Below are 24,441 nucleotides of genomic sequence, written 5' to 3'. Positions count from 1 at the left end.
CCTCTCCTCTAGGTGTAGAGGATGCCCCCTGTCTATGGTGATGGTAGAACCTCCTCTCCTCTAGGCGTAGAGGATTCCACTGTCTATGGTGATGGTAGAACCTCCTCTCCTCTAGTTGTAGAGGATGCCCCTGTCTATGGTGATGGTAGATCCTCCTCTCCTCTAGGTGTAGAGGATTCCACTGTCTATGGTGATGGTAGAACCTCCTCTCCTCTAGGTGTAGAGGATTCCCCTGTCTATGGTGATGGCAGAACCTCCTCTCCTCTAGGTGTAGAGGATGCCCCCTGTCTATGGTGATGGTAGAACCTCCTCTCCTCTAGGTGTAGAGGATGCCCCCTGTCTATGGTGATGGTAGAACCCCCTCTCCTCCAGGTGTAGAGGATTCCCCTGTCTATGGTGATGGCAGAACCTCCTCTCCTCTAGGTGTAGAGGATGCCCCCTGTCTATGGTGATGGTAGAACCTCCTCTCCTCTAGGTGTAGAGGATGCCCCCTGTCTATGGTGATGGTAGAACCTCCTCTCCTCTAGGTGTAGAGGATGCCCCCTGCCTATGGTGATGGTAGAACCTCCTCTCCCCTAGGTGTAGAGGATGCCCCCTGTCTATGGTGATGGTAGAACCTCCTCTCCTCTAGGTGTAGAGGATGCCCCCTGTCTATGGTGATGGTAGAACTGCCTCTCCTCTAGGTGTAGAGGATGCCCCCTGTCTATGGTGATGGTAGAACCTCCTCTCTTCTAGGTGTAGAGGATGCCTCCTGTCTATGGTGATGGTAGAACTTCCTCTCCTCTAGGTGTAGAGAATGTCCCCTGTCTATGATGATGGTAGAACCTCCTCTCCTCTAGGTGTAGAGAATGTCCCCTGTCTATGGTGATGGTAGAACCTCCTCTCCTCTAGGTGTAGAGGATGCCGTCTGTCTATGGTGATGGTAGAACTTCCTCTCCTCTAGGTGTAGAGGATGTCTCCTGTCTATGGAGATGGTAGAACCTCCTCTCCTCTAGGTGTAGAGGATGTCCCTTTGTCCTGGTCATAGGCCTAGGTATAAAAAGATATTTGGAGAGTTCCTTAAGAGGTTTTGTAATCTGTCATTGTATTCTATTCCCCCCATTCCTCTAATCATCTTACAGGTGCCCAAAACTATCCACAATATTCCATGTGTGGTCTGACCAGGGATCTGTATAAAAGCAAAACTATGGGGCAGATTTACTTACCCGGTCCTGTCGCGATCCCGCGGTGCGTTGTCCATCGAGATTTTTTTTTAAATTCCGCGGTTTTTCCGGCAACGCCCCCCCATTTCTGTAGCATGCAAGCTGGCGCCGATGGGCCAAAATCCGATTGCATGCGCCAAAAACCCGGGGCAATTCGGAGCAAAACGGAAATCGTCGGGAAACCCAACGAAAGTACGACATTCTAACCCTTACTAAATGAGCCTGTATGTCTTTATCATGAGAATCTATTCCTCTCTTGATACATCCCATGATTATATTTGCTTTAGCAGCAGCCACCTGGCTCTGGTCACTAAAATTAAGTTTACCCTCCAACAATACCCCCAAGTCCTTTTCAGCTCCAGTTTTACCAATTGACCGTTTAGAACATAATTATACTTATTGTTTCCAGGGCCCAAGTGCATAACTTTACATTTATCTACATTAAACCTCATCAACCATTTCTCTGCCCACTCCTCAAGCTTCCACAAATCCCTCTGTTATGTTATACTATCCTTTCCCCCAAGTGTCAGCGTGTCCCTGTCCTGTACCCCCAAATTTCAGTGTGTTCGTGTCCTGTACCCCCAAGTTTCAGCGTGTCCCTGTCCTGTACCCCCAAGTGTCAGCGTGTCCCTGTCCTGTCCCCCCAAGTGTCAGCGTGTCCCTGTCCTGTCCCCCCAAGTGTCAGCGTGTCCTTGTCCTGTCCCACCAAGTGTCAGCGTGTCCCTGTCCTGTCCCCCCAAGTGTCAGCGTGTCCCTGTCCTGTCCCCCCAAGTGTCAGCGTGTCCTTGTCCTGTCCCACCAAGTGTCAGCGTGTCCCTGTCCTGTCCCCCCAAGTGTCAGCGTGTCCCTGCCCTGTCCCCCCAAGTGTCAGCGTGTCCCTGCCCTGTCCCCCCAAGTGTCAGCGTGTCCCTGCCCTGTCCCCCCAAGTGTCAGCGTGTCCCTGTCCTGTCCCCCCAAGTGTCAGCGTGTCCCTGTCCTGTCCCCCCAAGTGTCAGCGTGTCCCTGCCCTGTCCCCCCAAGTGTCAGCGTGTCCCTGCCCTGTCCCCCCAAGTGTCAGCGTGTCCCTGTCCTGTCCCCCCAAGTGTCAGCGTGTCCTTGTCCTGTCCCACCAAGTGTCAGCGTGTCCCTGTCCTGTCCCCCAAGTGTCAGCGTGTCCCTGTCCTGTCCCCCCAAGTGTCAGCGTGTCCCTGTCCTGTCCCCCAAGTGTCAGCGTGTCCCTGTCCTGTCCCCCCAAGTGTCAGCGTGTCCCTGCCCTGTCCCCCCAAGTGTCAGCGTGTCCCTGCCCTGTCCCCCCAAGTGTCAGCGTGTCCCTGTCCTGTCCCCCCAAGTGTCAGCGTGTCCCTGTCCTGTCCCCCAAGTGTCAGCGTGTGCCTGTCCTGTCCCCCAAGTGTCAGCGTGTCCCTGTCCTGTCCCCTAAGTGTCAGCGTGTCCCTGTCCTGTCCCCCAAGTGTCAGCGTGTCCCTGTCCTGTCCCCCAAGTGTCAGCGTGTCCCCGTACTGTCCCCCCAAGTGTCAGCGTGTCCCTGTCCCGTCCCCCCAAGTGTCAGCGTGTCCCTGTCCCGTCCCCCCAAGTGTCAGCGTGTCCCTGTCCCGTCCCCCCAAGTGTCAACGTGTCCCTATTCCGTCCCCCAAGTGTCAGCGTGTCCCTGTCCTGTCCCCCCAAGTGTCAGCGTGTCCCTGTCCCCCAAGTGTCAGCGTGTCCCTGTCCTGTCCCCCCAAGTGTCAACGTGTCCCTGTCCTGTCCCCCAAGTGTCAGCGTGTCCCTGTCCTGTCCCCCAAGTGTCAGCGTGTCCCTGTCCAGTCCCCCCAAGTGTCAACGTGTCCCTATCGTGTCCGCCAAGTGCCAGCGTGTCCCTGTCCTGTCCCCCAAGTGCCAGAGTGTCCCTGTCCTGTCCCCCCAAGTGTCAGCGTGTCCCTGTCCTGTCCCCCAAGTGCCAGAGTGTCCATGTCCTGTCCCCCAAGTGTCAGCGTGTCCCTGTCCTGTCCCCCAAGTGTCAGCGTGTCCCTGTCCTGTCCCCCAAGTGTCAGCGTGTCCCTGTCCTGTCCCCCAAGTGCCAGAGTGTCCCTGTCCTGTCCCCCAAGTGCCAGAGTGTCCCTGTCCTGTCCCCCCAAGTGTCAGCGTGTCCCTGTCCTGTCCCCCAAGTGCCAGAGTGTCCCTGTCCTGTCCCCCAGACTGCGGTGCAGGTGGTGCCCGTGTCCTCTGGGGGCGCTCTCCTCGCTGTCGCCTCCTCTGGTGATTGATGTCCGTAGCGTCTATTAATGGTGTGTAATGCAGGAAGGATAATTGTAATGAATGTGTTACAAGACAAATACAGGGAGCAGCGAGGCGCGGGGATTGCGGGGATCAGCAGATGTTTAGTGATGTTTGTCTCCCGTTATCTCCCAGCAGATGCTTTACATTTCCATTCACTTCTCAGGCTGAGCTTTAACCTCTTCTGCTCCGCATTGGTCACAGTGGTGATGTATAAGGTGCTGGTGACACGAGTGTAAGGAGACAGCGAGGCCGATCATCTGCTGCGTGTAAAGAGACAGCGAGGCCGATCATCTGCTGCGTGTAAGGGGACAGCGAGGCCGATCATCTGCTTCGTGTAAGGGGACGGCGAGGCCGATCATCTGCTGCGTGTAAGGAGACAGCGAGGCCGATCGTCTGCTCCGTGTAAGGGGACGGGGAGGCCGATCATCTGCTGCGTGTAAGGGGACAGCGAGGCCGATCATCTGCTGCGTGTAAGGGGACGGGGAGGCCGATCATCTGCTGCGTGTAAGGGGACAGCGAGGCCGATCATCTGCTGCGTGTAAGGGGACAGCGAGGCCGATCATCTGCTGCGTGTAAGGGGACAGCGAGGCAGATCATCTGCTGCGTGTAAGGGGACAGCGAGGCCGATCATCTGCTGCGTGTAAGGGGACAGCGAGGCAGATCATCTGCTGCGTGTAAGGAGACAGAGAGGCCGATCATCTGCTGCGTGTAAGGAGACGGCGAGGCCGATCATCTGCTGCGTGTAAGGGGACAGCGAGGCCGATCATCTGCTGCGTCTAAGGGGACGGCGAGGCCGATCATCTGCTGCGTGTAAGGAGACAGCGAGGCCGATCATCTGCTGCGTGTAAGGGGACGGGGAGGCCGATCATCTGCTTCGTGTAAGGAGAAAACGAGGCCAATCGTCTGCTGCGTGTAAGGGGACAGCGAGGCCGATCATCTGCTGCGTGTAAGGAGAAAACGAGGCCAATCGTCTGCTGCGTGTAAGGGGACAGCGAGGCCGATCATCTGCTCCGTGTAAGGAGACAGAGAGGCCGATCATCTGCTGCGTGTAAGGAGACGGCGAGGCCGATCATCTTCTGCGTGTAAGGGGACAGCGAGGCCGATCATCTGCTGCGTGTAAGGGGACAGCGAGGCCGATCATCTGCTGCGTGTAAGGAGACAGCGAGGCCGATCATCTGCTCCGTGAAAGGGGATGGCGAGGCCGATCATCTGCTTCGTGTAAGGGGACAGCGAGGCCGATCATCTGCTTCGTGTAAGGGGACAGCGAGGCCGATCATCTGCTGCGTGTAAGGGGACAGCGAGGCCGATCATCTGCTTCGTGTAAGGGGACAGCGAGGCCGATCATCTGCTGCGTGTAAGGGGACAGCGAGGCCGATCATCTTCTGCGTGTAAGGGGACAGCGAGGCCGATCATCTGCTGCGTGTAAGGGGACAGCGAGGCCGATCATCTGCTGCGTGTAAGGAGACAGCGAGGCCGATCATCTGCTCCGTGAAAGGGGACGGCGAGGCCGATCATCTGCTTCGTGTAAGGGGACAGCGAGGCCGATCATCTGCTTCGTGTAAGGGGACAGCGAGGCCGATCATCTGCTGCGTGTAAGGAGACAGCGAGGCCGATCATCTGCTGCGTGTAAGGAGACAGCGAGGCCGATCATCTGCTGCGTGTAAGGAGACAGCGAGGCCGATCATCTGCTGCGTGTAAGGGGACGGCGAGGCCGATCATCTGCTCCGTGAAAGGGGACAGCGAGGCCGATCATCTGCTGCGTGTAAGGGGACGGCGAGGCCGATCATCTGCTTCGTGAAAGGGGACGGCGAGGCCGATCATCTGCTGCGTGTAAGGGGACAGCGAGGCCGATCATCTGCTCCGTATAAGGGGACGGCGAGGCCGATCATCTGCTCCGTGAAAGGGGACAGCGAGGCCGATCATCTGCTCCGTGAAAGGGGACGGCGAGGCCGATCGTCTGCTCCGTGAAAGGGGACGGCGAGGCCGATCATCTGCTGCGTGTAAGGGGACAGAGAGGCCGATCATCTGCTGCGCTATAGAGAAGAGGATAGACAACAATGACCATAGGTGATGTCTGTATTCAGATCTCTGCCCCCTAGTGGCTGAAATTACACTGAAAGGAGGAGATAGGAAAAGTTTTATTAATGAGAAGGTGATGAGACGTCTCCGAGTCAGAACTACAACTAGAAAGAAAAGTCCAGAAATCCTGGACACAGAGAAGGAACAGATACTCCCACCCGGTGCAAATGTACTATAACCCCCAACCCTATGCTGTACAATAAACATATAGACCGTGACATAGGGAGGTCCTGTCATGTGGACATGTTTGGGGGAAGCCTCCTGTCCCTCTGCCCCGTGATGTATTTTGTCTGATGGGACCAGTGTGGGGTCTTCTCCTCCCCACAGGGTTGTCCTGCAGCAGTGGCCTCCAGATAAAGTGTTCATCTCCGCTGTCTGGTGACATGTGAGGGGTCTCCTAGAGCAATGCGGTGATGTCACTGGATGCGGCAGTGATATCCTTCTGAAGAAAGCTGGACATGTGTCAGCACATCTGATGACATCTATGAGGGGCTTCTTGGCGCTTTGGCCTCGGTGTCTCCTAAGTTTAGGAAAGTCATGTGACCTTATAAGTGAGCGGATTGTGTCCCTCGCGGGGCCTAGATGCGGACCCTCCGCTCCTCTGTCTTCACAGCCGCCTCCTCCCTCATGACATGAGCTTTGTGCATCCGCAGTTGGACGAGCTTCTCCACCATCTCTGCCACCAGATTGAAGACCATGGCGAGCCAGGCCAGGCCGAAGATGATCCACAGCGCCGCCAGACTGCGGTAGATGGAGATGTAATGCTTGTTAGGATCCGTACCTGGTGACAGCAGGAGAACAAGTACAATACATCACTCCTCTAGTCACAACCAAACCTGCAATTCTAATTCTTCCCCAACTTTCCCACACAACCAAAGGCTCAGCCACAAGACACCTTTGTTCTCCATCAGACTCCCCTGTCCCTCCTCCTCCTCGTCCAGACTCCCCTGTCCCTCCTCCTCCTCGTCCAGACTCCCCTGTCCCTCCTCCTCCTCGTCCAGACTCCCCTGTCCCTCCTCCTCCTCGTCCAGACTCCCCTGTCCCTCCTCCTCCTCGTCCAGACTCCCCTGTCCCTCCTCCTCCTCCCCGTCCAGACTCCCCTGTCCCTCCTCCTCCTCCCCCAGACTCCCCTGTCCCTCCTCCTCCTCCCCCAGACTCCCCTGTCCCTCCTCCTCCTCCCCCAGACTCCTCTGTCCTCCCCCTCCTCCAGACTCCTCTGTCCTCCTCCTCCTCCAGACTCCTCTGTCCTCCTCCTCCTCCAGACCCCTCTGTCCTCCTCCTCCTCCAGACTCCTCTGTCCTCCTCCTCCAGACTCCTCTGTCCTCCTTCCATCTTTTGGATAATGATATGTCTACACTCTTCTATCCTTCCATGTGACACATGGAAAGGTTTGGGTCCTAGTGAAGGGACATCCAGGACCCGCTCGGAGGCTTTTGTGAAGTTCTCCTCTTCTGTCACTTGTAGCAGGAGCTCAGCTGATTCTTACCCAGGACGTAATCTCCAAAGCCGATGGTGCTGAGTGTGATGAAGGCGAAGTAGAATCCCTCTCCGTAGCTCCAGCCCTCCACGTAGCTGAAGATCATGGGGGGGAAGACGAGGAAGAGGAGCGAGCCGGTGGTGAGGAACAGGCCCATGATCATCACCTTCATCACCTGGGGGGGCAGAAACTTATGGTCAGGATAGAGCAGGATGCATCTACTACTATGTGCACAGTTCTGGCCAAGGCTGTGTGTTTCCATGGTTACAGACTACAGCCGGATATGTATAGTGTCTGCAGCTCCGGTGCAGAGCAATGTTCCCTCACATCCCATGATAGAGCAGAATAATTACCCCGGAGCCTTCGGGTTCCTGCGAGCAGCGGCCCAGGGCGAGGAGATGAGCGTTCAATCCTTTACCAATCTGGTTGAGGAAGGCGACATTCAGGGGGATCCCGAAGAGGGCGTAGAAGACGCAGAACACCTGACCCCCCATCGTGCTGGGGTAGAGGTTACCGTAACCTGAGGACCAAGAGGAAAGTGCAAGATCAACGGGGATCGGGGCATGATATGACCTCTGATGGGTGTATGATACTATGATGATACTATGACCTCTGATGGGTGTGTGACACTATGATGATACTATGACCTCTGATGGGTGTATGATACTATGATGATACTATGACCTCTGATGGGTGTATGATACTATGATGACACTATGACCTCTGATGGGTGTGTGATACTATGATGACACTATGACCTCTGATGGGTGTGTGATACTATGATGATACTATGACCTCTGATGGGTGTGTGACACTATGATGATACTATGACCTCTGATGGGTGTGTGACACTATGATGATACTATGACCTCTGATGGGTGTATGACACTATGATGACACTATGACCTCTGATGGGTGTATGATACTATGATGACACTATGACCTCTGATGGGTGTATGATACTATGATGATACTATGACCTCTGATGGGTGTATGATACTATGATGACACTATGACCTCTGATGGGTGTATGATACTATGATGATACTATGACCTCTGATGGGTGTATGATACTATGATGACACTATGACCTCTGATGGGTGTATGATACTATGATGACACTATGACCTCTGATGGGTGTATGATACTATGATGACACTATGACCTCTGATGGGTGTATGATACTATGATGATACTATGACCTCTGATGGGTGTATGATACTATGATGACACTATGACCTCTGATGGGTGTATGATACTATGATGACACTATGACCTCTGATGGGTGTGTGATACTATGATGATACTATGACCTCTGATGGGTGTATGATACTATGATGACACTATGACCTCTGATGGGTGTATGATACTATGATGACACTATGACCTCTGATGGGTGTATGATACTATGATGATACTATGACCTCTGATGGGTGTATGATACTATGATGACACTATGACCTCTGACCTCTCATTACTTACATTTAACTGAAACCTTAAAGTCTAAAACATTCGACTAACTAGAAACCATCAGTGAGTAGGGATCTTCTGCCGCTGCTGATGAATCTGTTTTTGGTGTCTTTCCTGTAATGACTCGTTTGGCTTCGCCAGGTCACCGCTTCCTCAGACTCCATAGGTGACCGCCATCAGGTACTTACCTATAGTAGTGATAACAGTCCCAGCAAAGAAGAAGGAGTTGCTGAAATCCCAGTTACTGGGGTTTGTGGCGTTGCCTTTAGGGTTCAGCCCCTTCTCCCAGGCCTCCATTATAATCTGTAAGGAAAAGGAGTCACAGGATGAGATCTGTCTCTGTAAAGAACACATGGAAATCATAAACCAATACAAAATCTTATCGGAGGCCAAATCCAATCTCCTACCCTCACACCCCTGCTCTCTCTTCCCTATCCTCACACCCCTGCTCTCTCATCCCTATCCTCTCACACCCCTGCTCTCTCTTCCCTATCCTCACACCCCTGCTCTCTCATCCCTATCCTCTCACACCCCTGCTCTCTCATCCCTATCCTCTCACACCCCTGCTCTCTCATCCCTATCCTCACACCCCTGCTCTCTCATCCCTATCCTCTCACACCCCTGCTCTCTCATCCCTATCCTCACACCCCTGCTCTCTCATCCCTATCCTCTCACACCCCTGCTCTCTCATCCCTATCCTCTCACACCCCTGCTCTCTCATCCCTATCCTCTCACACCCCTGCTTTTTCATCCCTATCCTCACACGGATGCATTTCCACTTTACAAAGTCTCAGTCATGGTGTGAGGGGAGAGGAATATACATCCAGTATATACACTCACCGGCCACTTTATTAGGTCCACCATGCTAGTAACGGGTTGGACCCCCTTTTGCCTTCAGAACTGCCTCAATTCTTCGTGGCATAGATACAACAAGGTGCTGGAAGCTCCTCAGAGATTTTGCTCCATAGTGACATGATGGCATCACACAGTTGCCGCAGATTTGTCGGCTGCACATCCATGATGCGAATCTCCCGTTCCACCACATCCCAAAGATGCTCTATTGGATTGAGATCTGGTGACTGTGGAGCCATTTGTGTCCAGTGACCTCATTGTCATGTTCAAGAAACCAGTCTGAGATGATTCCAGCTTTATGACCTGGCGCATTATTCTGCTGAAAGTTACCATCAGATGTTACAGGGTACATTGTGCTCATAAAGGGATGGACATGGTCAGCAACAACACCATGACACCAGCACCACCAGCCTGAGCTGCTGATACAAGGCAGGATGGATCCATGACACCACCACCACCAGCCTGACCCGCTGATACAAGGCAGGATGGATCCATGACACCAGCACCACCAGCCTGACCCGCTGATACAAGGCAGGATGGATCCATGACACCAGCACCACCAGCCTGACCCGCTGATACAAGGCAGGATGGATCCATGACACCACCACCACCAGCCTGAGCCGCTGATACAAGGCAGGATGGATCCATGACACCACCACCACCAGCCTGAGCCGCTGATACAAGGCAAGATGGATCCATGACACCACCACCACCAGCCTGACCCGCTGATACAAGGCAGGATGGATCCATGACACCACCACCACCAGCCTGACCCGCTGATACAAGGCAGGATGGATCCATGACACCACCACCACCAGCCTGAGCCGCTGATACAAGGCAGGATGGATCCATGACACCACCACCACCAGCCTGAGCCGCTGATACAAGGCAGGATGGATCCATGACACCACCACCACCAGCCTGAGCCGCTGATACAAGGCAAGATGGATCCATGACACCACCACCACCAGCCTGACCGCTGATACAAGGCAGGATGGATCCATGACACCAGCACCACCAGCCTGACCCGCTGATACAAGGCAGGATGGATCCATGACACCACCACCACCAGCCTGAGCCGCTGATACAAGGCAGGATGGATCCATGACACCACCACCACCAGCCTGAGCCGCTGATACAAGGCAGGATGGATCCATGACACCACCACCACCAGCCTGAGCCGCTGATACAAGGCAGGATGGATCCATGACACCACCACCACCAGCCTGAGCCGCTGATACAAGGCAGGATGGATCCATGACACCACCACCAGCCTGAGCCGCTGATACAAGGCAGGATGGATCCATGACACCACCACCACCAGCCTGACCCGCTGATACAAGGCAGGATGGATCCATGACACCACCACCACCAGCCTGAGCCGCTGATACAAGGCAGGATGGATCCATGACACCACCACCACCAGCCTGAGCCGCTGATACAAGGCAGGATGGATCCATGACACCACCACCACCAGCCTGAGCCGCTGATACAAGGCAAGATGGATCCATGACACCACCACCACCAGCCTGACCCGCTGATACAAGGCAGGATGGATCCATGACACCACCACCACCAGCCTGAGCCGCTGATACAAGGCAGGATGGATCCATGACACCACCACCACCAGCCTGAGCCGCTGATACAAGGCAGGATGGATCCATGACACCACCAGCACCAGCCTGACCCGCTGATACAAGGCAGGATGGATCCATGACACCACCACCACCAGCCTGACCCGCTGATACAAGGCAGGATGGATCCATGACACCACCAGCACCAGCCTGAGCCGCTGATACAAGGCAGGATGGATCCATGACACCAGCACCACCAGCCTGAGCCGCTGATACAAGGCAGGATGGATCCATGACACCACCACCACCAGCCTGAGCCGCTGATACAAGGCAGGATGGATCCATGACACCAGCACCACCAGCCTGAGCCGCTGATACAAGGCAGGATGGATCCATGACACCAGCACCACCAGCCTGAGCCGCTGATACAAGGCAGGATGGATCCATGACACCACCACCACCAGCCTGAGCCGCTGATACAAGGCAGGATGGATCCATGACACCAGCACCACCAGCCTGAGCCGCTGATACAAGGCAGGATGGATCCATGACACCAGCACCACCAGCCTAAGCCGCTGATACAAGGCAGGATGGATCCATGACACCAGCACCACCAGCCTGAGCCGCTGATACAAGGCAGGATGGATCCATGACACCACCACCACCAGCCTGAGCCGCTGATACAAGGCAGGATGGATCCATGACACCAGCACCACCAGCCTGAGCCGCTGATACAAGGCAGGATGGATCCATGACACCAGCACCACCAGCCTGAGCCGCTGATACAAGGCAGGATGGATCCATGACACCACCACCACCAGCCTGAGCCGCTGATACAAGGCAGGATGGATCCATGACACCACCACCACCAGCCTGAGCCGCTGATACAAGGCAGGATGGATCCATGACACCACCACCACCAGCCTGAGCCGCTGATACAAGGCAGGATGGATCCATGACACCACCACCACCAGCCTGAGCCGCTGATACAAGGCAGGATGGATCCATGACACCACCAGCACCAGCCTGAGCCGCTGATACAAGGCAGGATGGATCCATGACAGCACCACCACCAGCCTGAGCCGCTGATACAAGGCAGGATGGATCCATGACACCACCACCACCAGCCTGAGCCGCTGATACAAGGCAGGATGGATCCATGACACCACCACCACCAGCCTGAGCCGCTGATACAAGACAGGATGGATCCATGACACCACCACCACCAGCCTGAGCCGCTGATACAAGGCAGGATGGATCCATGACACCATCACCACCAGCCTGAGCCGCTGATACAAGGCAGGATGGATCCATGACCCCACCACCACCAGCCTGAGCCGCTGATACAGGGCAGGATGGATCCATGACACCACCACCAGCCTGAGCCGCCGATACAATGCAGGATGGATCCATGACACCAGCACCACCAGCCTGAGCCGCTGATACAAGGCAGGATGGATCCATGACACCAGCACCACCAGCCTGAGCCGCTGATACAAGGCAGGATGGATCCATGACACCACCACCACCAGCCTGAGCCGCTGATACAAGGCAGGATGGATCCATGACACCACCACCAGCCTGAGCCGCTGATACAAGGCAGGATGGATCCATGACACCACCACCACCAGCCTGAGCCGCTGATACAAGGCAGGATGGATCCATGACACCAGCACCACCAGCCTGAGCCGCTGATACAAGGCAGTATGGATCCATGACACCACCACCACCAGCCTGACCCGCTGATACAAGGCAGGATGGATCCATGACACCAGCACCAGCCTGAGCCGCTGATACAAGGCAGGATGGATCCATGACACCACCACCACCAGCCTGAGCCGCTGATACAAGGCAGGATGGATCCATGACACCACCACCACCAGCCTGAGCCGCTGATACAAGGCAGGATGGATCCATGACACCACCACCACCAGCCTGAGCCGCTGATACAAGGCAGGATGGATTCATGACACCACCACCACCAGCCTGACCCGCTGATACAAGGCAGGATGGATCCATGACACCAGCACCACCCGCCTGACCCGCTGATACAAGGCAGGATGGATCCATGACACCACCACCAGTCTGACCCGCTGATACAAGGCAGGATGGATCCATGACACCACCACCACCAGCCTGACCCGCTGATACAAGGCAGGATGGATCCATGACACCACCACCAGTCTGACCCGCTGATACAAGGCAGGATGGATCCATGACACCACCACCACCAGCCTGACCCGCTGATACAAGGCAGGATGGATCCATGACACCACCACCACCAGCCTGAGCCGCTGATACAAGGCAGGATGGATCCATGGCACCACCACCACCAGCCTGAGCCGCTGATACAAGGCAGGATGGATCCATGACACCACCACCACCAGCCTGAGCCGCTGATACAAGGCAGGATGGATCCATGACACCACCACCACCAGCCTGAGCCGCTGATACAAGGCAGGATGGATCCATGACACCACCACCACCAGCCTGAGCCGCTGATACAAGGCATGCTTTCATGTTCTGACCCTACCATCCGAATGTCACAGCAGAAATCGAGACTCATCAGACCAGGCAACGTTTTTCCAATCTTCTTCTGTCCAATTTCGATGAGCTTGTGCAAATTGTAGCCTCAGTTTCCTGTTCTTAGCTGAAAGGACTGGCACCCGGTGTGGTCTTCTGCTGCTGTAGCCCATCTGCCTCAAAGTTGGACGTACTGTGCGTTCAGAGATGCTCTTCTGCCTACCTTGGTTGTAACGGGGGGCGATTTCAGTCACTGTTGCCTTTCTATCAGCTGGAACCAGTCTGCCCATTCTCCTCTGACCTCTGGCATCAACAAGGCATTTCCGCCCACAGAACTGCTGCTCACTGGATGTTTTTTCTTTTTCGGACCATTCTCTGTAAACCCTAGAGATGGTTGTGCGTGAAAATCCCAGTAGATCAGCAGTTTCTGAAATACTCAGACCAGCCCTTCTGCCACCAACAACCATGCCACGTTCACAGGCCACAAATCACCTTTCTTCCCCATACTGATGCTCGGGAGAACTGCAGGAGATTGTCTTGACCATGTCTACATGCCTAAATGCACTGCCGCCATGTGATTGGCTGATTAGAAATTAAGTGTTAATGAGCAGTTGGACAGGTGGACCTAATAAAGTGGCCGGTGAGTGTATATATATATATATATATATATATATATATATATATATATATATATAGTACATCCTCCTCCTCCTTGTAGCTCATCACATTCACATGGAAGAGGGACATTTAACCCATTAGGGTAGGAACAACAATATAAAACATCAGATGGTTAGAAAAATCTTCACTCATAAATATATCCGCTCTAGATCCACCGTATAAGAGCAGTAACCCTAACCCAAAAAACTTGCGAGGGAAGCGCGGAGGCTGCGATGTGAGGAATCAGGTCCCGCCGCTCCTCCCCCAGCAAGTTGTGCCGCCTGAGGCTCTGTAGCTCTAGGGGTTAGCCGGCTCCTGGCTCTGATACATGATCCGGTGCGCTGCGGATTCGGATATCAGCGTCACTGGTAATGCCAGCGCAGGAGCGTCCTGGGGTCTAGCCGGCTCTCTATACCATTGGTCGCCATGTGCGGAGACAGGCGGTAACGGAGAATCGGTGGAGGATCCGCGGCAGTGACGCCCTGTCTGGTACAAGGTCGGCACTACAGTCATATGTGACGGTCCGGTCCAGATCCGCATCCTGAAGGGGAGGTGACTGAAAGTGTCGCTTGAGGAATTAATAAGGAAAGGATCGGGAGCTGTGACGCAGTGGGAGAGGAGCCTCGGCACGGCGCCCCCTGCATGTGCTCAGGGGAGGCTCCACGTGGAAGATCAGCGGCGCCATCGTGAGGAGGAGGATGGTGTAGCTGCTCCTTGTCCTCTCTCTCGCGCTAGAACTACTGTCACCTTTGTGGTAAATCTGGCGGCTCGTACGACTTTCGCTGATCCTAAACCCGGGAGATATCGCTTTACTGCCGGACTCCTGCACTAACCCTGCAGAAACGCTTCCACGTACAAAGCGAGAATCAGCACAGGATCCACGTATCTCTAGCCACTAACACAAAACTTAATCCTGGCGAATCGGAAGGAAACCCTGGCGAGCGCCCCTGCGCATGCATGGCATGCGAACCCTTTGTTCCTCTTGTGCTTTGTGAATGTGGTGGTGGTTACACAGCTATTGTTGCCCTGAAGCCTGGATGATAAGCTACTCGTGCCGTACAACATTCAGCTTAGCGGTAATAATCTTTTTGGCATGAACTAAACATCTGCTGTAAGGAACTGGACCTCAGGGTCCAGATATGTGGCTTTACACGGAGCGGAGGCCCCCCCAAGATACCAGTGGTGGGCGCAGGCCTCCCGGGGGGGGGGGGGGGGGGAGGTCTTAAGGTCTTTTTCCTTTTCTCTCCCTTTTTTTTGAACCACAAATGGTGGTCAGGATTATATCCAGGGATATTCGTGGATTAAGAGATTGAATAGAAACATCTCCCAGCCCTTCACGAAGGGAAGAGGAGATTGGGGGGGGGGGGAGGGGGGGGTATCACTCACTGCAGAGAGGAGACCCGATTATTCATCAGAATGGGGAGGTTGATTGATTTACAAGGCAGATATGTCTTCCTTTCTGTGATTTAGGGGGACATGGGGTCATTATAGCCTCTGGTTACATCCCTCCTCCTCTTCTTTCACTGTTTGTCTCATATAAAAAGGAATTCCCGGTCCTGTTTATTGGGGATTTGGTATTGGACCTAAAGCTGGACAGGACTGGAGGAGTGACACTCACAGATCCTGACAGGCAGACCCTCGTATAGAGTTATGGTGGATGGAGGAATAAGCGTGGCCAGAGGAGAGGGAATCCCGTGGCACATGGGAATTCCCATAGAATTGATTTGCGTTTGGTGATCCGACTCTTTATCCCTTTGATCCCCTCGGACCACGCGCCACCTCGGCTCCATCCTGGGGTTGGACGCCATTAAATCGTTCGATACGAAGGAGTGGGGGCTTCTCTGGAAAGTGTTGGAACGGTTCGGTTTTGGTCCAGGGTTTATTTGGTGGGTCCGATGATTGTATGAAGCTCCAAGGGCAAAAATATTGCTGAAAGGAATCCAATGGATGTGAGTTATCTAGGATGGGGAGGATGTGGGGGAGACGATAGCGATAGTATGTTTATATACGGAGGATACAATATTGTATATTGGAGACGCCCCGCGCTCTATACCAAGGGTGATCGAGGAATATGGAAAACCGCCAGGTCTGCAGAATAACTGGGAAAAGACTCCGATTCTTCCCCTGGATAAAGAAGGAGCTAGAAATATAGATCCGACAAAGTGTAAGATGTGCGAGGACAGTTTACCAGATCTCGGGATTAGGATTTCCGCTCAGTCGGATGAATTTGTCTCCATTGATAGAGGCCATGAGGGAGAATGTTCATGTTTGGTGTCGGCTCCTCCTGTCCAGGGCTGATAGAACCGGAGTCGGGTAAAGAAGGTTCTGCTCCCCAGATTACGGTTTGTCTTCACCTCTGTCTTTAGGTTAATAAACTCCAATATAAAGGATTCAATTTGGGACGTAAGAAAGTCAGGATGAAGATGAAATCAGTGCAGTAACCTCTGGGGGGGGTTTGGGCTCCTCTTCTGCTTTGGATACTTTATAGCAGCTCAGATAAGTAGGTTCATATGTTGGGGTATAAACAGGTGATATGAATGTTTGGGGACAATTTTTGAGGTCTTGGAAAGTGGAGATTTCTTACAGTCACAGTATAAGATGTCGGTGATTTGTGACACAGATCTTGGGAAGCGCTGAAACAATTTTTGAACATGAAAGGAGAGGCGATGGACACACATTATGGTATAATAGGCATTTGCCTGGTCTCTGGGGTCTGCCGGACCCTCCTTCTGGAGCGAACAGGGGTTCCGACGCGTTTCACAGATCTGGGAGGATGGCAGGATGAAAACATTTGGGGATATCTCAGAGGTAACGGGGATTTTCTTAGATTTTTCCAGGTGGCTCTCTCATTGACAGCGATAAATGTTCAGAGGAGTTTGAAGATCGAAAGTCACAAATGTATTTATTATCTGCACATATCAACGAATTCACAAAGAGATTTCTAAAGTGTGAAGGGTTAAACTAGTGATATTCTGCAGAAATGAAATAGCGGAGGTTGGGGCGCACGCTGCTCCTGTAACTGGAGTCATAGGATAATACAACAGACGGTAATATAGTTGGGATTAGGGAGGTAAGCGGGGGCTCAGGTATATCTGTGTATGAATTGATGTGACAGTTCTCCAGGGCTGTGTGACGCCGACTTCTATTAAATATTCCATAACAACAATACAGATAAAGAACATGTGGGACGCGCTACACGCTCCTCTCACCGCGTGGGACGCGCTACACGCTCCTCTCACCGCGTGGTACGCGCTACACGCTCCTCTCACCATGTGGGACGCGCTACACGGTCCTCTCACCATGTGGGACGCGCTACACGCTCCTCTCACCGCGTGGGACGCGCTACACGCTCCTCTCACCGCGTGGTACGCGCTACACGCTCCTCTCACCATGTGGGACGCGCTACACGGTCCTCTCACCATGTGGGACGCGCTACACGGTCCTCTCACCATGTGGGACACGCTACACGGTCCTCTCACCATGTGGGACGCGCTACACGGTCCTCTCACCATGTGGGACGCGCTACACGGTCCTCTCACCATGTGGGACGCGCTACACGGTCCTCTCACCATGTGGGACGCGCTACACGGTCCTCTCACCATGTGGGACGCACTACACGGTCCTCTCACCATGTGGGACGCGCTACACGGTCCTCTCACCATGTGGGACACGCTACACGGTCCTCTCACCATGTGGGACACGCTACACGGTCCTCTCACCATGTGGGATGCGCTACACGCTCCTCTCACCGCGTGGGACGCGCTACACGCTCCTCTCACCATGTGGGACACGCTACACGGTCCTCTCACCATGTGGGACACGCTACACGGTCCTCTCACCATGTGGTACACGCTACACGGTCCTCTCACCATGTGGGACACGCTACACGGTCCTCTCACCATGTGGGACACGCTACACGGTCCTCTCACCATGTGGGACACGCTACACGGTCCTCTCACCATGTGGTACACGCTACACGGTCCTCTCACCATGTGGTACACGCTATATCACTACTTTGTCTCTTACACTCCTCAAAACCTCATCTAGAAATGCAGGGAGATCTCAGGTAATCTGCAGCTGTAGCCTCTGCCTGGACAGACAATAGTTAAATAGTGTAAGATGTTATCCAATCAGTTGGCTGCATTGTAAACTGGAGTGTGATTGGAGAGGAGCTACCACCTGACCAGGGGGAGTCTAAAACCTTGTGCAGGGGGAGTACATGTGGTCCAGTCTGCAGAGTCTTAGCTGCTCTGTCCAGACCACATGATCTAAGTGAACAGAGAGTGAGTGTGGAGCACACCTTCAGTGCTGACACAGAAACCAATCCCAGGACCTGAGTCAGGAGACTCTAATCCAGAGCTTCAGCTTCCACCGTTTGGACTCAGCTCCATCTCCATTATCCCAACCTGCATCTACTACCGGGCTGCATCTACTACCGGGCTGCATCTACTACCGGGCTGGTGCCTTATCCTGTGGACCACTCTCCTCGACTACTCCAGTACCAGAACCTGCTGTTATCCGTTTAGGCCCATAGTCTGCTGTTGTTCAATAAACAGCAGTAAGTTAATTTGCAAAACGTTGCCTCAGTGTGATCCCTGGATATGGCTGTTATTACCACGGGCTCCCCATCCATTAAAGACACTCAGGGGTTGCCCCAGGGAGAACCAGTACATCAGCCTCTCCCTCCATATTTCTTGCACACCCCACCTGCTGGACAGCTGCCAGGCTGTAGGACAGCCCTCCGGTCCCTACACCAAGCACCGTGCCTTATACTGGTACTATAGACAGTTTATATTGTAGAACACAATCACTTGGGCCTTAACCCGGATGGCAGCAGGGTTAAAAAAAAGGACTGTTATATCCTAGCCACGTGCTGTTGAGAACTGCTCCAGCACCCAGGAGGTTAATCCCTGCAAAAGATCTCTGTCGGCTCTGCTACATCCGCAATTGCAGTGGCCAAAGCATTAACCTCTGGCAGTCTGTGTGGCGCAGCAAAGAGCTCCAGTCCGCCAAAATCCTCACTGATGGGAAATTCCGGCTACTCGCTAAGCTCCGCCAATGCCCAAATGGCGCGAACCCCACCTGATAGCTCTGTGGCACAAGAGGAAATAAAGCCGGTCACAACCCCTGGCGGGAAGGACTTTGCTCCATGTGGTACACACACAGGTGTTCTGTGTTAAGATGGGGCACCAGAGGGCAAAGAGATCATTGGCAGCAGGTTGGGCCCCAGACCTCTACCTCTCGCTGAGGGAATGGAGTTCCTCAAAGCCCTTGAGACGGTGATCGTTGTATCTGCTCAGCCCATCCAACAACCCTCCGCTGTACATCGGCTGCATCGAGGTATGACCCGGGCCTCCGCCATGCAGACGCATCTCAGGTCCGTGACGGTGCGCAATACCTGTTGCCTCTCCCCGCTACTATGCTGGAGCTAAGAGCCCGCACAATTGCGCCCCGAGAGGAGGCCCCGATCCCTGCTCCTGAACTGGTGCCCGGGCCTACTGCAGCCGAGGAGGTAACATGCTCACTCTGCCTATACTCCCACTGAATGGCTGAATGGGTAGCAATTCTGCCTTGCAGCGCTGGAGTCCCGGGTTCTAGTCCCACCCAGGACAACATCTGCAAAGAGTTTGTATGTTCTCTCCGTGTTTGTGTGCGTTTCCTCCGGGTACTCCGGTTTCCTCCCACACTCCAAAACATACTAGTAGGTTGTTAAAATTGTGAGCCCCACGGGGACAGGGACCGATTTGCATGCTTTGTGCGGCGCTGTGTCATCTGTGTGCGCTATATAAATAAAGAATTATTAATATTCTTGTACATATGACTTTTTGATTTCTTTACTCCCAGTTGGGCTGCACCCATCATCCCTACCGAGCCTGGGACGCTTTATTTGTTTAAAAGTCAGAAACTTTCCTGAACTTTTCCCGTTTCCCCCCTCGGCTGCCCGCAGAACTACGTGTACTCAGAGGACTGTGTCCCTCACCTCCAGAAGAGATGTATCAGGATTTTTCTTCTTTTTCCTGCCTCAAGAATTGTGCCCAGAGAATGGACTCTCCCTACCAGAGCTCTGGGAGACCATGGTTACTCCAGGAAAACGTTATTATTTATTGTACATCATGGCATCTATTACAGGAAAGAGACAATGGGGGTCATTTACTTTGGGTAACACGTCGGGAAAACATGAATCGGGCCCTAACATTTCCGATTTGGGCTGATTTCCCCTGAATTGCCCCAGGATTTTGGCACAAGCGATCGGATTACGGCGCATCGGCGCCGGCATGCACGCAACGGAAATCGGGGGGCGTGGACGAACGAAAACCCAACGGATTCGAAAAAAAAAGCCGCATTTTAGAAAAAGAAAGTTTCACAGAGCTTGCACTTACCTTCACTAGGTATAGGGTTGAACTTCAGGGCATTCCAGTGCGCCTCGGGGAACTTCAGCGCAGCAGCGACACCTGGTGGACGGCAGAGGAACTGCCTTAATGAATCCCGCCCGGACCCGGATCCACTGCACAGAACGCGCTGCTGGATCGCGAATGGACCGGGTAAGTAACTCTGCCCCAGTGTGTAGTGCCTATTGAGCGCCTTTTCTTTCTTCAGGAAATGGACATCCTATTCTACTGCTGCCAGGGGTCGCCATGCTGCTTCTGGTTATGTAATGTGCCAAGCCGTCTACCCATCGGGCTGCGAAAGCCAATGTGACTATTGTTTTGCACAACTATAGCATTAATTGTTAGTTAGTTTGCATTATAACCTTAGGCTTTGCAGGTATGTAGCTAAATGAATGTAGTTCCTGTCAAATCCTGACTGCAGGCTTACACCTCAAATCAGAGCTCCGTAATTGTGTGGCCTCTGTAAACCGCGGGTCCTTAGGGGACAAGGGGTGTTTAAATAGTGACACCTAGATATCATGCACTGGGGTATCACCGTCAGACAGCCGGTATACCCCATGTACTACACGTACCAATCATGTTTATGTTTATGACCTCGGTGACGTGTGACAAGTTTTCAGGCCTTTGTGCAAGTTGTGGATTACAGGACATGACACCACTGTCACCCTTGCACTGCACTTACCTTAAAATGCACCTTACCATCCGCACCCCTATACCCTGTAGTGTTCATGGACCACCTGGAGGCCATATGCTGCTGGTCATCTTTAGCCTACTTTCTGAATCCGGTCCATAGCCGAGCCGTGGGCGGCTCTTTCAATTACCACGGGGGTATGCAACACCCCTGCCAATACATGGTAACTGCAAATAGCGCCTTCTCCAGGTTACGGGTAAGGGTGATGCCACACATGGCGTTTTAACACGTTTTGGGGCCGTTTATGAGCAGTCCATTAAAAACCGGATGCGATTTCTACGATCTTAATAAAGGCACTAACTAAAAACGGCCTAAAAATGCCACGTGTCTTGAGTCTAAGAGTGTCATGAACTCTCTAGTAAGTTTCTATCACTGAGAGATTATGTAATTGCTGCTGTAGCCTCTGCCTGGAAAGGCAGCAGTTAAATGGTATAAAGTGTTATCCAATCAGTTGATTGGAGAGGTGCTACCACCTTACCAGGGGAAGTACAAAACCCCTGTGCAGGGGGAGCACATGGTCCAGTCCAGACTACAGGAGTCAGAGAGTGAACAGAGAGTCAGTGTGGAGCACACCTTCAGTGCTGTCACAGAAACCAATCCCAGGAACTGAGTCTGGAGACTCTAACCCAGACTACTACCAGGCTGGTGCCTTATCCCGAGGACCCTCTCCACGACCACTCCAGCACCAGAACCACAATCTTCTGATGACAGTTTAGACCCGTTGCCTTCATCTGATCCCTGGATACGGCTGTAGCCACCACGAGCCACCCATATCTTACAGACACTCTGATGTACTGGTTCTCCCTGGGGCAACCCCTGCCTCTCCCTCCATATTTCTTGCACACACCACCTGCTGGAGACCTGCCAGGCTGTAGGACAGCCCTCCGCTCCCCATACCAAGCACCGTGATCGCCAGCCACTCCGGTATTCTGGGCCCCGGCTGCCTCCAGGCCCCAAGAAAAGGCCCCGTGGGGATACTGCACTTAATTCTGTAGCATTGATGTGATGCTTACTAAACCAGACCCCGATTTCGTGATGGGTAGTATCGCTGCTCCTCTTTTCTTTCCCCATTCCACGATGTCTGCACATAACCATAGTCTGCAGGGCGTTTTTTGATCCTATAGTCTGATTCCCTACTGGCACCTGATGGCTCCTGGGGTTACCCGATGGCTCCTGCGGTTACCCGATGGCTCCTGGGGTTACCCAATGGCTCCTGGGGTTACCCAATGGCTCCTGGGGTTACCCAATGGCTCCTGGGGTTACCCAATGGCTCCTGGGGTTACCCAATGGCTCCTGGGGTTACCCAATGGCTCCTGGGGTTACCCAATGGCTCCTGGGGTTACCCAATGGCTCCTGGGGTTACCCAATGGCTCCTGGGGTTACCCGATGGCTCCTGGGGTTACCCAATGGCTCCTGGGGTTACCCAATGGCTCCTGGGGTTACCCAATGGCTCCTGGGGTTACCCAATGGCTCCTGGGGTTACCCGATGGCTCCTGATACACATCACATTCATTAGATCTCGTCTCTAGAGAACACGGATAAATCTATTGTGTAGTGAATATAATTTGTGCTGATGAAAGTTTTTGTATAATCAGTTACTGCTCTTATACGGTGGATCCGGAGCGGATATATTTATGAGTGAAGATTTTTCTAATCATCTAATATATTCCTCTCCCCTCGCGTCGGTCTGAGGGTTTCTACGGATCTGCACCTGGAATATTATGTCCCTACTGGTGGACGGATCACACTGTGGCACCTGCTTCGGGCTGTAGGTGCACGCTCCGGATGTGGGTGGGGATCAGGTGAGCCGGGTATATGGACTTACTTAGTAATTAGGATTGTCCCCGGGGGCATACTGGACCCCACACACTGGGGGTACTGACCCCCGGACGGGGCTGATAGCAGGACTCCGCTCTGACTCTTTATCGCCTCTGGATTCTTATTTGTCTTCAGTGTTTACAGATTTTTGGCGGGTAAATATCTCCTGGCACCGGGGAGCGGCTGCAGCCATGATACCCCGTTATCTCAGCGACCTTTGTGAGAACTGCACAAGGAAATGTCACCCGGACAGACAGGAACCTCATGTGCCAGGAAAAAGCCTCCCATCACATAATAAGGAGGGGACATTATTATCTATAGGTCACCAGTAATTCCCTCGTACTGTACAATCAGTAAGGGGGTCACATACATTACATAGAGGAGAGTCAGAGGAGAAGCCAGGAGACAGAGGGATGAACCGGGCAGCAGAGAGGAGAGGCAGAGGAGAAGCCGGGCAGCAGAGAGGAGAAGCCAGGAGACAGAGGGATGAGCCGCGCAGGAGAGAGGAGAGGCAGACGAGAAGCCAGGAGACAGATGGATGAGCCGGGCAGCAGAGAGGAGAAGCAGAGGAGAGGCAGAGGAATGAGCCGGGCAGCAGAGAGAAGAGGCAGAGGAGAAGCCAGGAGACAGAGGGATGAGCCGGGCAGCAGAGAGGAGAGGCAGAGGAATGAGCCGGGCAGCAGAGAGAAGAGGCAGAGAGAAGAGGCAGAGGAGAAGCCAGGAGACAGAGGGATGAGCCGGGCAGCAGAGAGGAGAGGCAGAGGAGAAGCCAGGAGACAGAGGGATGAGCCGGGCAGCAGAGAGGAGAGGCAGAGGAGAAGCAGAGGAGAGGCAGAGGAATGAGCTGGGCAGCAGAGAGAAGAGGCAGAGGAGAAGCCAGGAGACAGAGGGATGAGCCGGGCAGCAGAGAGGAGAGGCAGAGGAATGAGCCGGGCAGCAGAGAGAAGAGGCAGAGAGAAGAGGCAGAGGAGAAGCCAGGAGACAGAGGGATGAGCCGGGCAGCAGAGAGGAGAGGCAGAGGAGAAGCCAGGAGACAGAGGGATGAGCCGGGCAGCAGAGAGGAGAGGTAGAGGAGAAGCCAGGAGACAGAGGGATGAGCCGGGCAGCAGAGAGGAGAAGCCGAGTAGCAGAGAGGAGAGGCAGAGGAGAAGCCAGGAGACAGAGGGATGAGCCGAGTAGCAGAGAGGAGAGGCAGAGGAGAAGCCAGGAGACAGAGGGATGAGCCGGGCAGCAGAGAGGAGAGGCAGAGGAATGAGCCGGGCAGCAGAGAGAAGAGGCAGAGTAGAAGCAGGGGAGACAGAGGGATGAGCCGGGCAGCAGAGAGGAGAGGCAGAGGAGAACCCAGGAGACAAAGGGATGAGCCGGGCAGCAAAGAGGAGAGGCAGAGGAGAAGCCAGGAGACTGCTGCCCGGCTCATCCATCTGTCTCCTGGCTTCTCCTCTGCCTCTCCTCTCTG

General features: G+C 53.8%; 1 protein-coding gene across 2 annotated transcripts in view; it reads right to left on the bottom strand.

Annotated features, from left to right (window-relative positions):
* Window positions 1–5,615: 5,615 nt before the first annotated feature.
* The window catches only part of KIF6 (kinesin family member 6), an 88,520-nt gene continuing 69,694 nt past the window's right edge, over window positions 5,616–24,441 (bottom strand). For both annotated transcript variants that reach the window (XM_072139759.1, XM_072139758.1), the window contains exons 19-22: window positions 8,670–8,784; window positions 7,365–7,531; window positions 7,021–7,186; window positions 5,616–6,315 (exon numbers count right to left, since the gene is read on the bottom strand). In XM_072139759.1, coding sequence (XP_071995860.1) covers window positions 6,113–6,315; window positions 7,021–7,186; window positions 7,365–7,531; window positions 8,670–8,784 — 651 coding nt within the window. In that variant the 3' untranslated portion in view covers window positions 5,616–6,112. The remainder of the gene's footprint in view (window positions 6,316–7,020; window positions 7,187–7,364; window positions 7,532–8,669; window positions 8,785–24,441) is intronic.

Source organism: Engystomops pustulosus, chromosome 3, assembly GCF_040894005.1.
Source record: "Engystomops pustulosus chromosome 3, aEngPut4.maternal, whole genome shotgun sequence".
NCBI lineage: Eukaryota > Metazoa > Chordata > Amphibia > Anura > Leptodactylidae > Engystomops > Engystomops pustulosus.
Note: the sequence above shows the minus strand (reverse complement) of the source record. Positions and strands in the feature narration are given on the sequence as shown.